Below are 15,396 nucleotides of genomic sequence, written 5' to 3' on the forward strand. Positions count from 1 at the left end.
ATAGACGCTCACATCTGAGCTATCAAATCTTGAGATTGAAAATCATCATAGACGCCTCATAGGCGACATGAATGTTGTCTCCCATCAAACAAACATTACTAAAGAAACCCTGAAATAAATCTAGGAAAATACAAGCACCGGTGCCAAGTCTCGGACTTGAATCTTGATTGGCTAGCTCCACCACAAGGAATGAACCATCTGAGCTCCCTCACGTCAAGAGTACCGTGTGATACATTGACCTTATATGTCAGATAACCACTACCCACTAGACTCTGTACTGATCTCCTCTTAACCTCCTCATTAATTTGATCCACCATTCGCAAAAATAAGTAAATAGTAATGATTTGATCACTTTGCGGTTACATTCCATCAATATAGGATCTGCCTTTGTTTTCTTCTTGTACTACAATGCACGTCTAGCTTGTTTCTTCAGTCCTGGCCACACAAAATAATGTGGCACCAAACTTCGCATAGTACCGTAAAACCAGGCCTGCATAACACATACGCATCAACTAGTTCATGATGTCGAGAACATGACGTCGTCGGTTGGTAGGCCGACCTCTCGATGGGCGACCGAACAATCGATCTCTTCCTAGCTCGGCTGCTATAAATACCCAAGCGAATAAGCCACCTTCCGCAGTCAGTCACTTCCAGCGATAAGCAAGCATGAGTTACCTACCTAGCCAGCTCCGGTCCATGGCCAATCACCTGCGTACACGGCTTGACGGGATCTGTGGCCGGCCGGCAATGGCTAAGGTGTTGCCGGCGGTGCTTTGGTTACTTGCAGTGGTGCTCACACTTGGACATCAGCTTACATTTGGAGCATCAGCTACTCCAGGCATATGAAGGTCTACGATTTCTACGTAAGTCTACTTCGCATGTTCACATGCCATGCATGCATTTTCATTGATGTATATGTAGCATCTATGTCCACCGTACATATTTTTGGTTACGTAAGTGAACTACTCCCTCTGTTCCATAATGTAAGTCATTTTTTGGCAAGTAGTATTAAAAAACGTTTTACATTATAAAACGGAGGGAATACATAACGAGGGACATATACACATTTTGCAGGTCAAGGAGAACAACTACACAAGGATCTGCGAGCAGAAAAGCATGCTCACCGTGAACGGCCAGTTCCCCGGCCCGACCATCACCGCGCAAAAGGGGGAGGTCTTCATTGTCAACGTCTACAACCAGGGCAATAAACCCATCACCATCCACTGGTAATTAATCATATAAATATAATTAAATAGGCGATCCTCACAAATTAGTTTCTCTTAACATGTATATCCTTTATATATGTCACATCAACATATGGAAGCACATGTCACCTGAACATGGAAGCATGCAGGTGAAAATGTTCATCTCAACTTGCCACTATGCATGAAAACCATCTGTTCAACTAAGCTACTTATATTCAGTACATAGTTTATAACCGTAATATAATCAACTATAATAAATCCTTTATTTTAAGTTGCAACTCAATTAATATAAATATTCATGTTACATACAATCAATCCTACTGAAATATATGGCAACCAATTTAAGCAGCAACACATGAGGTATCATCTAGTTACATTCATCTACTTCCTCCGACCGGGTTCACAAGTCTCCTTTGTATTTTGTTCAAAATTTTGACTATAGATTTAACTAGAAAATTTTAAATTAAATATCACAAAAAATTTGTATTAATGGATTCGTATTTGAAAGAAGTTCCGAAAGATATTATTTTTACTACATGAAATTTATATTTTACAAATTAAATTTATGGCCAAATTATGACACAAAATACAAGCAGGGCTTGTAAACCCAAACGGAGGGAGTACATTGCGTTCATCTACACATTGACATGCATATGTAACCAATGGGTTCGTTCAAATGATTTGCAGGCATGGAGTGGACCAGCCACGAAACCCCTGGCACGACGGCCCAGAGTTCATAACGCAGTGTCCCATCAACCCTGGTGCCAACTTCACCTACACCGTTGTCCTATCGGAGGAGGAGGGCACACTCTGGTGGCATGCGCACACTGAGTTTGATCGTGCTAGTGTCCATGGCGCCATTATCATCCACCCCAAGCACGGCACTGACTATCCCTTCAAGAAGCCGCACAAGGACATACCCATCATCCTCGGTGTGTACATGTTCAATGTTACAGTTTCTTGCAATCGTGTATATATATTTATGATAGACGCAAAATATGTGGTGCACGGGATTTTGATACCTATGCATGCAGGTGAGTGGTGGAAGGCCAACGTGAGTCATATTTTGGAGGAGGCCCTACGTACCGGCAGTGGCATTAATATCTCGGATGCGACAACTATTAACGGCCAACCTGGAGACCTATTCCCGTGCTCCGAGGAGAACACTTTCAAAGTGTCCGTGAAGAGCGGCAAGACGTACCTGCTACGAATCATCAACGCCGGACTCACCAACGATCTTTTCTTCGGCGTCGCCGAGCACCTTCTCACTATTGTCGGCACCGAGGGACGCTACTTAAAGCCATTCACTGTCGAGAACATCATGATTTCGCCTGGACAGACAATGGATGCACTCCTCCAGGCTGACCGTTCATCCAATAGCAGCTACTACATGGCGTCGAGGACATTCGCATCAAGAACCAACTTGGTGTACAACAACAGCACTGCCACGGCCATCCTGGAATACATGGACGCGCCGCCCATTGCACGATCGGAACCATACTTCCCCAACCTTCCAGCAAGCGACAACATAACTGCGGCAACAGAGTACACATCCCAGCTTCGGTCCCTAGCCAGCAAGGACCACCCGGTGGATGTGCCGACACATGTCGACGAGCACATGCTCATCACCTTAGCCACAAACATTCTCCCATGTCAATCATGTGAAAATGGCAACCGCCTCGCGGCAAGCCTCAACAATGTCAGTTTTGACAACCCCCAAACCGATATCCTCGACGCGTACTATTACTCCATCACAGGTGTCTTCGAGAAAGACTTCCCCAAAAAACCACCATTCTTCTTCAACTTCACCAACGACAGCTATTCCAAGGAGTTCAGGCTCACAAAGGCCGGTACCAAGGTGAAAGTACTAAATTATAGTTCCGTCGTGGAGGTGGTGTTCCAGGACACGGCCATGAGCAACGAGACCCACCCCATGCACCTGCACGGCTTCGCCTTTTATGTTGTAGGGATGGGCGTTGGGAACTTTGACAAGACCAAGGACCCATCCAAGTACAACTTGGTCGACCCACCATACCAGAATACGGTCACGGTGCCTAAGCTTGGGTGGACCGCGATGCGCTTCCGTGCTACAAACCCTGGTAATAAGCCATTTTAATATTTGGGCTGTGAATTATACTATACATAATTCTTTTTGGATCAAGACTTTTAACCGAGCTTAACTTCTGCTTTTATTTTGATTGGTTAGGTGTGTGGTTCATGCATTGCCACTTCGACCGCCATACAGTGTGGGGGATGAGCACTATGTTCATCGTGAAGGAAGGCAACACTCCTGAATCTAGAATGAGGCCTCGTCCTAGTAACATGCCTAAGTGCCACATGAGCGGTGATGACATTGGGCAGTACAACCAAGAAAATATTACATTTATCGAATGATTTACTTGTTTAATTATTCCGTGTCGTTGTTATATTAACCAAGGTGTGCAATAAGCGGGTCAACTGAAGTCATAGTACTTAGTGTGGTGAATGTCTCTATTTTGCCTTCATACTTCTTCTTTTTGCAATGTTTATTTTGCCTTCATTCGGCTGAGAGAAAAATGTCTTATATCATACGTGGCAAAACAAATGAGTTGCCGTAGCTCGTGTGCCATGGACGTGTTGCAAGAAAACTGGAAAGTCACTGCTGGTGAAGGGGCAGGGCATCACACATGAACGCAAGAGGCAACATGTGTGTGGGGTGCTAGGGCTAAAAGGCTGTGGGTTCGAACAGTGGTGGAGCGCTAGCCGAAATCATTCGGGGGGGGGGGGGGGGGGGGCATGGGTTGGGGGGCAAACATAAATCCTTTTGGATGATTTTTAATGGATAAATAGGCCTAATACTAAGGTATATACAAAGAAAAATCTTATCATCTTGGGGCCATGGCCCAAGTCGGCCCCCATGAAGCTCCGCCACTAGGTTCAAAGGCTGGCAAATTATCATACTGTACAATTTTGCAAAGTGAACTTGGGGCGTACGTTTGGAAATAGGACCGGCTAATTTAATTTGGTGAACTTATGGTAGTTATTATGTAATGATGGTACGTGTGCCTAGGTTCGGTGTGTTCCTCGTGATCGACGTTCGGTGGTCTATCTGTGGTAAGTCAAAATCAATGAGTCTATCATGGTTAACGACATTTTGTCAAGCTTGTGTTGGCACTATGAAAATATATTTCATGTTGAATCTAATGGTATTTGACTTTTTTAAGCGGACATAACCCAGGGGCAATTTTACCGTATGGGCACCCTGGGCAAGTGCCCGGGCTAGACCCTGCCGATTTCCTGTACTTTTACAAGAAGCTGAGCGCGAGCCGTCAAAATCGCCACGATTGGTGGAAACGTACATGATTATGCTAGAAAATGCATGAGCTTCACCAGTTGGGTTAGTTTGGACGTCTTTTTTTTCTTCTCCTTTTGGGCTTACTCACACCAAACCAGGACCGTAGGGCACCATAGGCCCATCCATTAATTGATGATTCCAAATATTCCAGATCATCATCCTCATCTTCCAATTTGACAAGAGAACCTTCTTCAGGGGAGCTTCCTTGTCCCTCACTCTCCACTTCTCACTATCCTTGAGCAGGCATCAACAATGATGAAGAATGAACGGGCCGGCCCTTGAAACCCGCGGTTTGCTTGAAATATTCATTGACGATGCGATCCTACACATGAACATTGAGGCAAATATGAGCTCAAACTTTTATCAACTCGGCCAAAGTTAACAAAATGAAGAAACACTCACATAATCATCAATAGTGATGCCACTTGGCGGTGCATTCCGCACTTGCTCCAAGCATCCACTCCAACGGCCATAAGGATCCCGCAGAAAAAAAAATTAGGGGACGACAGATTTTATTGAATCTGTTTCGGGTGGAAAAAATGGTCCCCGCCCGCTATATCGGCGGTTATTATAGCGGACGGCCCGGTTTGCGGGATGTGCTAGAGGTACTCTTAGGCGTTTTACTCCACTCTTCTTTCACCATGTCGACGTGGCCAGTTATTCAGGCTCTCTAAAGATCATCGTGCCACTTAATTAAGGGACTGGCTAGGGTTAAGGTGACTGAAATTTAGATTTTGGGTCAGTCACTTTTTTTATGTGTGCACAGAGACGATTAACCCTCTTTTTATGTGTACACAGAGACGATTGACTGACGACTGAGCGGTCAAGCATGCTGCATGCAAGCTAGTAGTAACCTCTTCCACTTTATGTTATTACTTGAATTAAGAAATCCTATGTAGCTTAAAAGCTCAGCAACATTCAGGGCATTGAAGATTAAACATCATACATATTCCTTAATAAAGCTTTTTGGCTCGATTTATGCAGGACTAACTTTCAAAACCTTGCTAAGCTAGCAAGCCAGATGATGCATGTAGTTGACTAGACATGCGCGGTTGCGGACTACTGGGTGGATGTGATGATACATGCCACCCTTTTGCTCCCAAGAATTAGGGAGTGGAAATAATAGGGGTATTTGTATTACCCTTAAAGAAGAAATATAAAGAAATAAACACTAAAAACATCAATGAAACGAAGGTCCCTAAAGAAGGATGAATCAGTGGCATCGGTATTACCCTTTGAAAAGAAGAAAAAACTAACAAGCAATGTCAAAATTTGCACCATTTTACATAGAAATTGCGCTTGTTTATCAAATTCATGAACACTCATATAATATTGGAATTCCAACAAAAAGGGAAGTTTCCTATGAGGGAATGAATTAGTGACAATGGTATTACCATTAAAAAATTCAAAATCAAAATAATTAAGTTCTTCTAAGAAAGAATGAATTAGTGGCTTTGCTATTTTTTGTTTTGTTTTAGTGGCTTTGGTATTACCCTTTAATAAGAAAGGAAATGAAGTAGAAACTAAAACAAAATCATAATAACTAAGTTTTCTAAGAAAGAAAGAAAATGAATAAAAAAAATCAAAATCATAAATTATTTCTAAGAAAAAAATTAGTGGCTTTGGTATTACAGAAGAAAGAACATGAAATAGACACTAAAACAAAATCATAATAATGAAGTTTTCTAATAAAAAATTAATTAGTGGCATTGATATCACTCTTTAAGAAGAAAGAAAAGAATAAAACAAATAATGACAAAATTTGCACATAATTTTCATAAAAATTGCAGTTTTTCATAATATGCAAAATAATCATATAATAGGGAAAATTTGCAAAAAGAATTATTCCTAAGAAGGAATGAATTGGTGGCATTGGTATTAGCTTTAAAGGAGAAAGAATATAAAATTTTAAATCAAAATAATGAAGGTTTCAAAGAAAAAATAAATTAGTGCCATTGGTATTACCCTTTGAGAAGAAACAAAATAAAAAGGTTAAAATAAGCAACGACAAAATTTGCACGCGCTATACCAAAAAATGCAATTTTCTAAAATATGCTAGAATAAACATGTAATAGTGGAATTTTCGCAAAAACAATTCCTAAGAAGGGATTAATTACTGGCACTAGGTTTACCTTTGAAGAAGAAAGACAATGAAATAATAACTAAAACTTCAAAATAAAGAATAATTAATTAGTAGGAATAATGTTAAATTTGAAGAAGAAAGATAACTAGTTTAAAAAAATCCTGCACACAACTTCGCTCTAAAATTACATTTTTTTGTAGTCTACAAACAATAATCATATAATAGTGTGAATTTTGCAGATAAGCATGGTATTTATGTGTATACATTTATGCTCACCCAACATCCCAAAAATACCCACAAAAGAAAAATTAAAACCAACTAAGAAAGGAAAACAAAAAACAAAAGGAGAAACAGAGAAAACCAAAAAAAAAACAAAGGTACAGAGAGCAGGACTGGATCCCACTGTTAATGGGCTTCGTCCCGGTAGCGAATCAACTGACTCAAATAATGGGGTAAGTAAAAAAAGCCCAAGACAACAAAAAACACAGGCAAAAAAATGCAGCACGAACCTGAAAAGAAAATCAACGGCCAAGAAATTAACGGGCTTGACCGCCTGGGCACGTCAAGGACCAACAACCCTCTTACTTCCTCTCGGCGAGCTCCCCGACATGGCGAACCATATCTGCCACATCCCGATCTGATGACCCGCCCTCCGCTATCGCCTCTCTTGCCATCATCACGAGCTTCTTCGCCGTCGTCCGTATTCCCGTCCCCTCATCCATCAGCTCCGTCGGTACCCTCTTGATGTCGCCTCTCCCAACCTGCTTCGCATACACCTCGGGGTTTATGAACATGTGCATGGTCGGCACCTTAACGCCGACGTGGATGCCGTCGCCGAGCACGTCCACGACCGGTGACTTGTTCAAGAACTGGTTGGCGATGTGCGGCCATGTCAGCAGCGGCACGCCGAGGGGGAGGGACTCCAACATGGAGTTCCACCCGCAATGCGTTAGAAAGCCACCCACGGCCGGGTGCGTCATGATGCTCATCTGTAGTGCCCACCCGCGGATGATAAGGCCGCGACTCTCCATGAGCTCGTCGAACCCAGCGTCGAGATCGTCGGACTACCAATCCCTAATCACCCAGATGAACAGCCGATTTGATGGTTCCAAGCCGCGGCAAGATCGGCGAACTGCGAGGGCAAGAGGCGGGCCATGCTGCCGAAGCGAACCTAGAGCACATACTGATGCAGCCTCCCGTCGAGCCAAGAGGCAACCAGGTCCTCATCGACGGCCGCACGGTTGGCTCTTTCGCCTGTTGTCTCCATATCGGAGTCCAGAAGGAAGAGCGGTCGAACTGCTCACACCTTCCGGTCTCGAAAGCCGCGCACGTGTTGAAAACGAAGCCGTCGGGGCGGTGGCCTTGGCGCGGAGTGTGTCATGCCTTTCCTTCTCCAGCCCAAGAATATGGAAGAACCCAAGCGACGTGGCCATGGTCGTGACGATGCGCACCGGAGAATCAGGAACTTCGAACTGCTCGAAAACATATCTCAATTTAACATCCTTAACTTGCGAATTTATGAAAATCACGCTATCTTTTCAAAAATTCACGGACACTTCTTAAATTCATGAACTTTTTTTGCAAATATAGCAACAACTTTAAATTCATGATTTTTTAAATTCGAGAACATTTTTTGAAATCTGCATAAATATTCAAATCGATGAATTTTTTTATTGTAAAAACAATTCATGAACATTTTGGCAATCCGAGAAGAATTTTTAAATTCATGAACATTCTCGAAAGCTGAGTGAACATATTTATTGAAATTAGGGAGAAAATTTTAAATTCATGAACATCTTTTGTATTCATTTTTTTTGGATTTCTGAACATTTGTTTAATCAATGAATAGTTCTTTGAAATTTTCAAAATATTAGGAATTTAAAGAACATTTTTTGAAAGGGCAAATTTTTTCAAATTCAAAAGATTTTCAAAATTAAATGATATTGTACAAAATTTAAACCATTCTAAATTTGTAAACCTTTTTATGAAATTGGTGATTTTTTTAAATTTTAGAACAGTTAGGTCGGATTTGGGTTTCATGGACATTTAAAAAAAATTAGAACTTAAACTAAAAAGAAAGAAAAACGCAAACAAAAAAAAAGAAGCGACACCTTGCCTGCATATGGGCCCGCCCAAAACACACATTGGGAACTGTGGCGAGCGTTTCCTCACGTAGGACGGGGGATAGGGATAACAGCTAACCAAGGGGTACCCTTTAGGGGGCTCCTGCCAAGCGGTGCATCCAATCGCCGTCACGTGTCGTGCTCACGACGCATCTCTGAGATTTTTTATTATTATTTTTGCACATGTATTATTTATAATATTTTTGTTTTTTCAAAATTTTGCTTGCTTTTCCTAGGTTTTGGTGGAATTTTTCCTTGGTTTTTTTGGGGAGCAGCTTTCCTGCGAGAAGCACAGGCTGTGCTACCCAAAAAAGTTAAGTACAACCTGCGCTTTTACGAGAAGCACATCCTGTGCTTCCTGAAAGGGGAAAGCACAGCTTGTGCTTCAGCGAGAAGCATAGTCCGAGCTTCCTAAAAGGGAAAAAGCATAGTTTGCTTTCATGGAAAAAGAGAAAAGCACGGCCTGTGCTGTGCTTCTGCGAGAAGCACAATTTTGCTTATACAAGCTTCAAAAAAGTGAACAACACAATTGTGCTTCTCCGCTTAGGTTTTTCTTTCGGTTTTATATATTTTTTGGTTTTTGGTTTTTCCGATTGTCCGTTTTCTTCGCTTTCATGAAAAAGAAAAGTTTGCCGAAAACTCAGTCTGAAGATTTCGGCACGACAAATCTAACGGTGAAACGGTTAACAATTTGGACGCACCATTCAAGAGATAAAATATTTTGAAATAATAGATCTACAAAAAAGGAAAAACTCTTTGTTTTTATGTTTGTGACAAATGGGTACATAGTAACCCTTAACTAGTCATTTCGAGGAATAGGATGTCTCACATCGTCATGCAGGGCAAACCTGCTAGCTGTTGGGCGCACTCTGCAGGAATCAAAACGCCATGCTGGCGGCCGAGAGCAAGGGCAGATACTAGAGAGCAACTAGTTCACGAGCGCTCCTTCGGGAGTCTCCTAATGATCAGCGTCACTTGACGCGCTCTCAGCCGCCCCGTCATGTGTCGCGCTCTGGGCGCTCCCTTTCTATTTTGTTTCTTTTCACACGCGTTTTCAGCTTTTTAAACTGTTTTTTCTGGGGGTTTTTGATGTTTTGATTTTCCACCGGTCTTCCTTAGCTTTTGGGCCAAAAAGTAATTTTGAAACAAAAACTACGCGAAAAAACGTATTTTATTTTTTCTTACTCAAGAGGCATGGTTTTGCTTCCCGCGAGAGGCACGGTTTTGCTTTCAGAGAGGCACGACCGTGCCTCTCGGAAACGAAAAAAAACGCGTTTTCTGTTTTTTTTCTTCCGCGAGAAGCACGACCGTGCCTCTCGGAAACGAAAAAAAACGTGATTTCTGGTTTTTTTCGCGAGAGGCACGGTTTTACTTCCGCGAGAGGCACGGCCGTGCCTCTCGGAAACGAAAAAAAATGTTTTTGCCTCCGCGAGAGGTACGGTTGTCATTTCGAGGGAGGCACAACCGTGCCTCTTTCGGAAAGAGAAAAAACCGTGCTCCCAATTCAGTTTTTTCGTCTGACTTTTTTCGTAAAAAAAAGTTTGTTAAAACCTATCAACATGAGATCTAGTTTTGATGATCTCGACGTGAGGAATCCAACGATAAAAACGATTCAAGATTTGGACACACGGTTTAAGAGATAAAACGTTTTAAATAAACGAATCTACGGAAAAAGGGAAAACTTCCGGGTTGCGACAAGTGACGCACATGCAACACACCACTTGTCATAACCTGTGAAGATTGAGTGAACTTTGCGATGAATACTCCACAATTAGTGATTTTGCAGATACTATATATATAGCGCGCAGGCCGTAAAATAGAGGATGATTCGCCCGCTGCGCCTGCAGATGGGCCGTCCTAGCTTATGGCAGCGCCCGCTGCAGGTTCTTTCACTGTTTCGTTTGTTTTTTCTGTTACGTACTTTGTTGTCTGTTTTTTTTTCTTTTTAGCTTTTTCTGTCTGGTTCTTACAGGCTTTTTTCTTGTTTTTTAATTTTTTAGTTTTTTATTTCAGTTTATTCTATCATTTTCATTTATTAATACAGGGTGAAAAAAAATCATACACATTGAACAATTTGTTAAAGTACGATGAACATTTGTTTGTTTTGTTTTTTAATACATGGTGAACGATTGATGAACATTTGTTTGTTTGGTTTCCTTATTACATGGTGAAGAATTCTTTCACGGTCATCATAAATTAATAAATTGTTCACCGTATATTTAAAAAAGTTCAAGATGTATTTAAAAGAAGTTACTCTAAATTACAAAAAAGTTCACCGTGTAAAATGTTCATCCCATATTACAAAAATGTTCAATCTGTATTTATGAAAGTGTTCAGAACATACATTAAAACAATCATTAGTGCGTATTTGAAATAATGTTCACTGTGTATTATATAAAATGTTTATAGTACAAAAAATAAGGTATCAAAATTTTGCAGTAAAATAGTTTAGTAATATAAAAAAAAATGAAAACTAAAGATCATCATGCCACTTAATTAAGAGAGGGATGCTACATCGGAAAGTTTGGCTTGACCATACCATCCGTCTTGTTGTTGCTTCCAAGCTCAGGCACGTCAAGGAGCAGCACGCCCTTTCTCTTCCTCTGTGCAAGGTCCCCGACATGGCGCATCATATCCGCCACATCCAGGTCCGACGACCCGCCCTCCGCCATCGCCTCACTTGCCATGGGCGCGAGCTTCTTTGTCGTCGTTCGTATTCCCGCCCCCTCATCCATCAGCTCCGCTAGTCCCCCTTTGATGTCTCTCCTGACTTGCTTCGCATACACCTCGGGGTTCATGATCACGTGCATGGCCGGCACCTTAACGCCGACGCGGACGCCGACGTCGAGCACGTCCACGACCAGCGTCTCGTTCAAGAACTGGTCGGCGATGTGCGGCCATGTCAACAGCGGCACGCCGAGGGAGAGGGACTAATGTGGAGTTCCACCCGCAGTGCGTAAGAAAGCCGCTCACCGTCGGGTGCGACAGGATGCTCATCTCGGTGCCCACCCACGGATGACAAGGCCGTGGCCGTCCACGCGCTCCTCGAACCCTGCATTGAGGCAGCCAGTTTCCCTAGTCACCTGAATGAACGGGCGATTTGACGACTCCAGGCCGGCAGCGAGCTCCGCGACCTGCAGCGGCAAGAGGCGGGCCAAGCTACCGAAGTTGACGTAGAGATGACTAAGCTTATGAAAAACATCCGTTTCTATAAAAGACTTATATATGACTCGTTACCTTTCTCAATTTCTTAATCTTCAGAGTTGCGTTTAATTCTTTTAATAAGATCCCATTTGAATTCAATACTCCTTTTTATGAAGGAACCAATAGAAGAAGTATCAACCTTGTTTGATCATTATGAGAAAGCCGAGCATAAAAGTTTTGTATCATCATTTCTCTCGAGAGATCATGATTAGGGCATGTGTGCATCATGTATTTAGGCCTCCCCAAGCTTGAGCGATACTTTCTTCTTCATGAGGCCAAAAATTATATATATTATTTCGATCACGATGAAAAAGTGCATAGGATAAAATTTCTGATGGAATTCCAACTTCAATCGGTTCCAGTCCCTTGTTCTACATTCATCCAATAGCCTGTACCATGTCAATGCTCTTCCCTTCGGAGAAAAAGGGAGTAATTTCTTCTTATCTCCATCCTCTGATAGACCTGCAAGGTTTAACAATCCACAAAGTTCATCTATATAAATTAGGTGCACATCAGGATGCATTATTCCATCTACTGCGTAAGGATTAGCAAGTAGTTTTTCCATAATACCCGAAGGGATTTCATAATAAACATTTTCCGTAGGTTCATTAGGTTGAGTAGCGGCTCTTACCACTTCCGACCGAGGTGAAGATACCAAGAACAAGCCCTCAAAGGATTATCTTCCATAGCGACAAATGAAGATAAAATTCAACACGCAATATAAATGTTTCATTACCAAAAGCGTTTCACTCTCCGGCAATGAGGTTAGAAAAGAGTCTTGATGACCCAAAAGTATAGGGGATCAATCTAGTCCTTCCGAAGTAAGAACCCAACGAGGAGCAGGAGCAATTGATAAGCGGTATTAACAAGGTAGTCTCTGCAAGTGCTATAAAGTAGTAGTAACAAATAGTTTGATAGCGAGATAATTCGTAGCAAGTAACATGGTGCGACAAAGTGGACCAATCCTTTTATTGCAAAGTACAAGCCGGAAGTACTTCTTATATTAAGCTAAGCGTTCTCGAGGACACATGGAAATTTCATCTAGTCACATTCATCATGTTTAGTTGATTCTCGTTCACTACTTTGATAAATTGATTTTTGGTTGACCGGTGTTAGGGTGTTGTTCTTATTTGAACAAACAACCCACTTATGATTACCTCATCTCGCAAGCATCCACAACTACGAAAATAAGAATTAAAAGAAATTTAACCATAGCATGAAACATAAGGATCCAAATCAGTCCCTTACGGAATAGCGCATAAATTAGGGTTTAAGTTTCTATCACTCTCGCAACCCATCATCTTCTTACTACTTCACAATGCCTTTCCCTAGGCCCAAACATGGTTAAGTGCCATGTAGTCGATATTCACACGACACCACTAGAGGAAGAACAACATACACTTCATCAAAATATTGAACGAATACCAACGAATACAAAAGATTGAATACAGGAGATGAATTAGGGTTTGAGATGAGATGGTGTTGGTGAAGATGTTAATGGAGATGAGTCCTCCCAGGATGAAAGGATCGTTGGTGATGAAGAAGGCTTCGATTTCCTCCTACCGGAGGGAAGTATCCCCGGCCAAATCGCTCCGTCAGAGACCAAAAGTGCTCGTGCCCAGGTTCCACCTCGAGACGGCGACGCTTCATCCCGAAAGTCTTCTCTTATTTATTTCTAAGGAAAATGGCCTTATGTAGCAGAAGATGGGCAGTGGAGGACTTTTGTGGGCTCCATAAGGGGACAAGGCGCGCCCAGGGGGGTAGTGCATGCCCCATGCCTTATGGGCCAATGTTTGAGCTTATTTGGTACTTTTTCCTTTCACTATGTTTTATATATTTCAAAATAATTCCTCATAAAATTTTAGGTTATTTGGAGCTATGGAGGATAGCTATCTCTAATGTAGCTATTTTGGGTCCAGAATTCCAACTAGCAAGCAATTTCCCTCTTCATGTATATATTGCATAATAAGAGAGAAAAGGCATTAAAATTGCATCATAAAGTGAAACATTGAGCTAAAACAGTATAAATAACAGTAGGAAAACATGATGCAAAATGGATGTATCAGCTCATACTGGTTCGATAAACATTGGTTCTTAATTTAGGGAAATACTAGCTACTACTCTACTACATCACCCTTCCTCTTTGGGAAAATCCCAACGCTTATCACAAGTAGCAAGAGTGTAGCGAATAATATCAACTGGAGATCCAGGATCACACAATCCAAAGTAAGACCTGCTGTCGAAGGAACATGACAAAATTTGTTTACGTATATCCTTACCTTCTGTACACCCTTTTAGATAAGAGGTGGTGTCTCGGTCTAGATAAACTTCTTTACAAACAACTGATATAGGTGTAGCATGTACTTTTACAATATCAACATGCGGTGGAGTCCCGTATTGTTCTACCTTGATATTCTACTTATGCTTAGCTGAAAGTGGCTGCCCTATTTGTTTGAAATAAGCTTCTCTCCGGCCAGTGGGTGGAGTGGCTTTCTTCATAATTTCTTCTACCATGCGAACTGCTTTAGCTTCTCTGGTATGGTTTACAAACTCTTCATCTGGTAACTGCAAAAACTCAGAAAAATCATTCAAGATGCATAAAGCAGGGTCAGTTTTTGCACTAGACTGACGATTTGAGCTACAAAACTTTTTGAATTTTTGGAATAAGAAGAATCTAGGATGACATCATCATTTTTGTCCTGTATTGTAGGCATATAATTAGAAGGAGTGCACGTGAAAGAAGAAAGAATCATGCTAATGCATGCATTCGAGTAATTAGAGGGAAGAAAGGTGTGTGGTAGTTTTGCTTATATAACACACGTGTACTAAATATCACATTCCAAAAAGGAAAGGGAAAAGCAAATATTGTAGAAAAGAATAGAGCATAGAATGAAAAAACAAAAATAAATAATGTAAGGGAGAAATGAAATCAAAGAGAGGAGAAGAAAAAGGAAAGAAAAAAGTTTGTTGAGTGCCACTCGACAAAGGCGTGCAATGTTGGATGCCATGTGGCAGAACTCAGCAAATGTACAATTTTGCGAGTGTCATCCTTTTGCCGGTGTTTTCTCTATGGCTTGTTTGATCCATATTCAGACTATGATTTACTCCCTCCGTCCGAAAAAGCTTGTCCCTCAAATCATTTGAGGAATAAGGTTGGGACAAGCTTTTTCAGATGGAGAAAGTACTATGGTGCTTTGAGTACTCTCTTTGTAAACAAATATAAGATCGTTTAGATCACTGTTTTGAAAGTATTTGATTTCCTTTCGTTGTGTATGTAGAATGGTTGATGGATGGTCCATGTGTTAATTAATACGATTAGAAGGGTTGGAAGTTGGGTAGTGGGGGTTGGGAGTTGGATCGATACATGAATGTTGTATGGCGAGCCATGTTTAACGCAAAAATGACATCGAGTGCATTGAAAGAGACAAGTTTTAAGAACATATACAT

At 41.5% G+C, this 15,396-nt stretch overlaps 1 protein-coding gene and 2 pseudogenes across 1 annotated transcript; 1 reads left to right on the forward strand and 2 right to left on the reverse strand.

The window, feature by feature from the left end:
* Positions 1-533: 533 nt before the first annotated feature.
* On the forward strand, positions 534-3,599 carry LOC109740069 (putative laccase-9). Its single transcript, XM_073499508.1, has 7 exons — positions 534-545; positions 788-863; positions 922-983; positions 1,075-1,226; positions 1,893-2,137; positions 2,240-3,304; positions 3,412-3,599. Exons 1-7 carry the CDS (start codon positions 534-536, stop codon positions 3,597-3,599), a joined length of 1,800 nt encoding a protein of 599 aa, XP_073355609.1.
* A 3,604-nt stretch (positions 3,600-7,203) lies between these two features.
* On the reverse strand, positions 7,204-9,582 carry LOC109740065 (UDP-glycosyltransferase 73C4-like; annotated as a pseudogene).
* A 1,063-nt stretch (positions 9,583-10,645) lies between these two features.
* LOC109740066 (UDP-glycosyltransferase 73E1-like) lies at positions 10,646-13,111 on the reverse strand (annotated as a pseudogene).
* Between the last annotated feature and the right edge of the window lie 2,285 nt (positions 13,112-15,396).

Source organism: Aegilops tauschii, chromosome 5 (genome assembly GCF_002575655.3).
Source record: "Aegilops tauschii subsp. strangulata cultivar AL8/78 chromosome 5, Aet v6.0, whole genome shotgun sequence".
Classification (NCBI taxonomy): Eukaryota; Viridiplantae; Streptophyta; class Magnoliopsida; order Poales; family Poaceae; genus Aegilops; species Aegilops tauschii.

Excerpts from the sequence above, each read along its gene's own strand:
- LOC109740069 (XM_073499508.1), top strand. Across the intron at positions 1,227-1,892 it reads AAACCCATCACCATCCACTG|GCATGGAGTGGACCAGCCAC; the intron begins GTAATTAATCAT and ends AATGATTTGCAG. Across the intron at positions 3,305-3,411 it reads CTTCCGTGCTACAAACCCTG|GTGTGTGGTTCATGCATTGC; the intron begins GTAATAAGCCAT and ends TTGATTGGTTAG.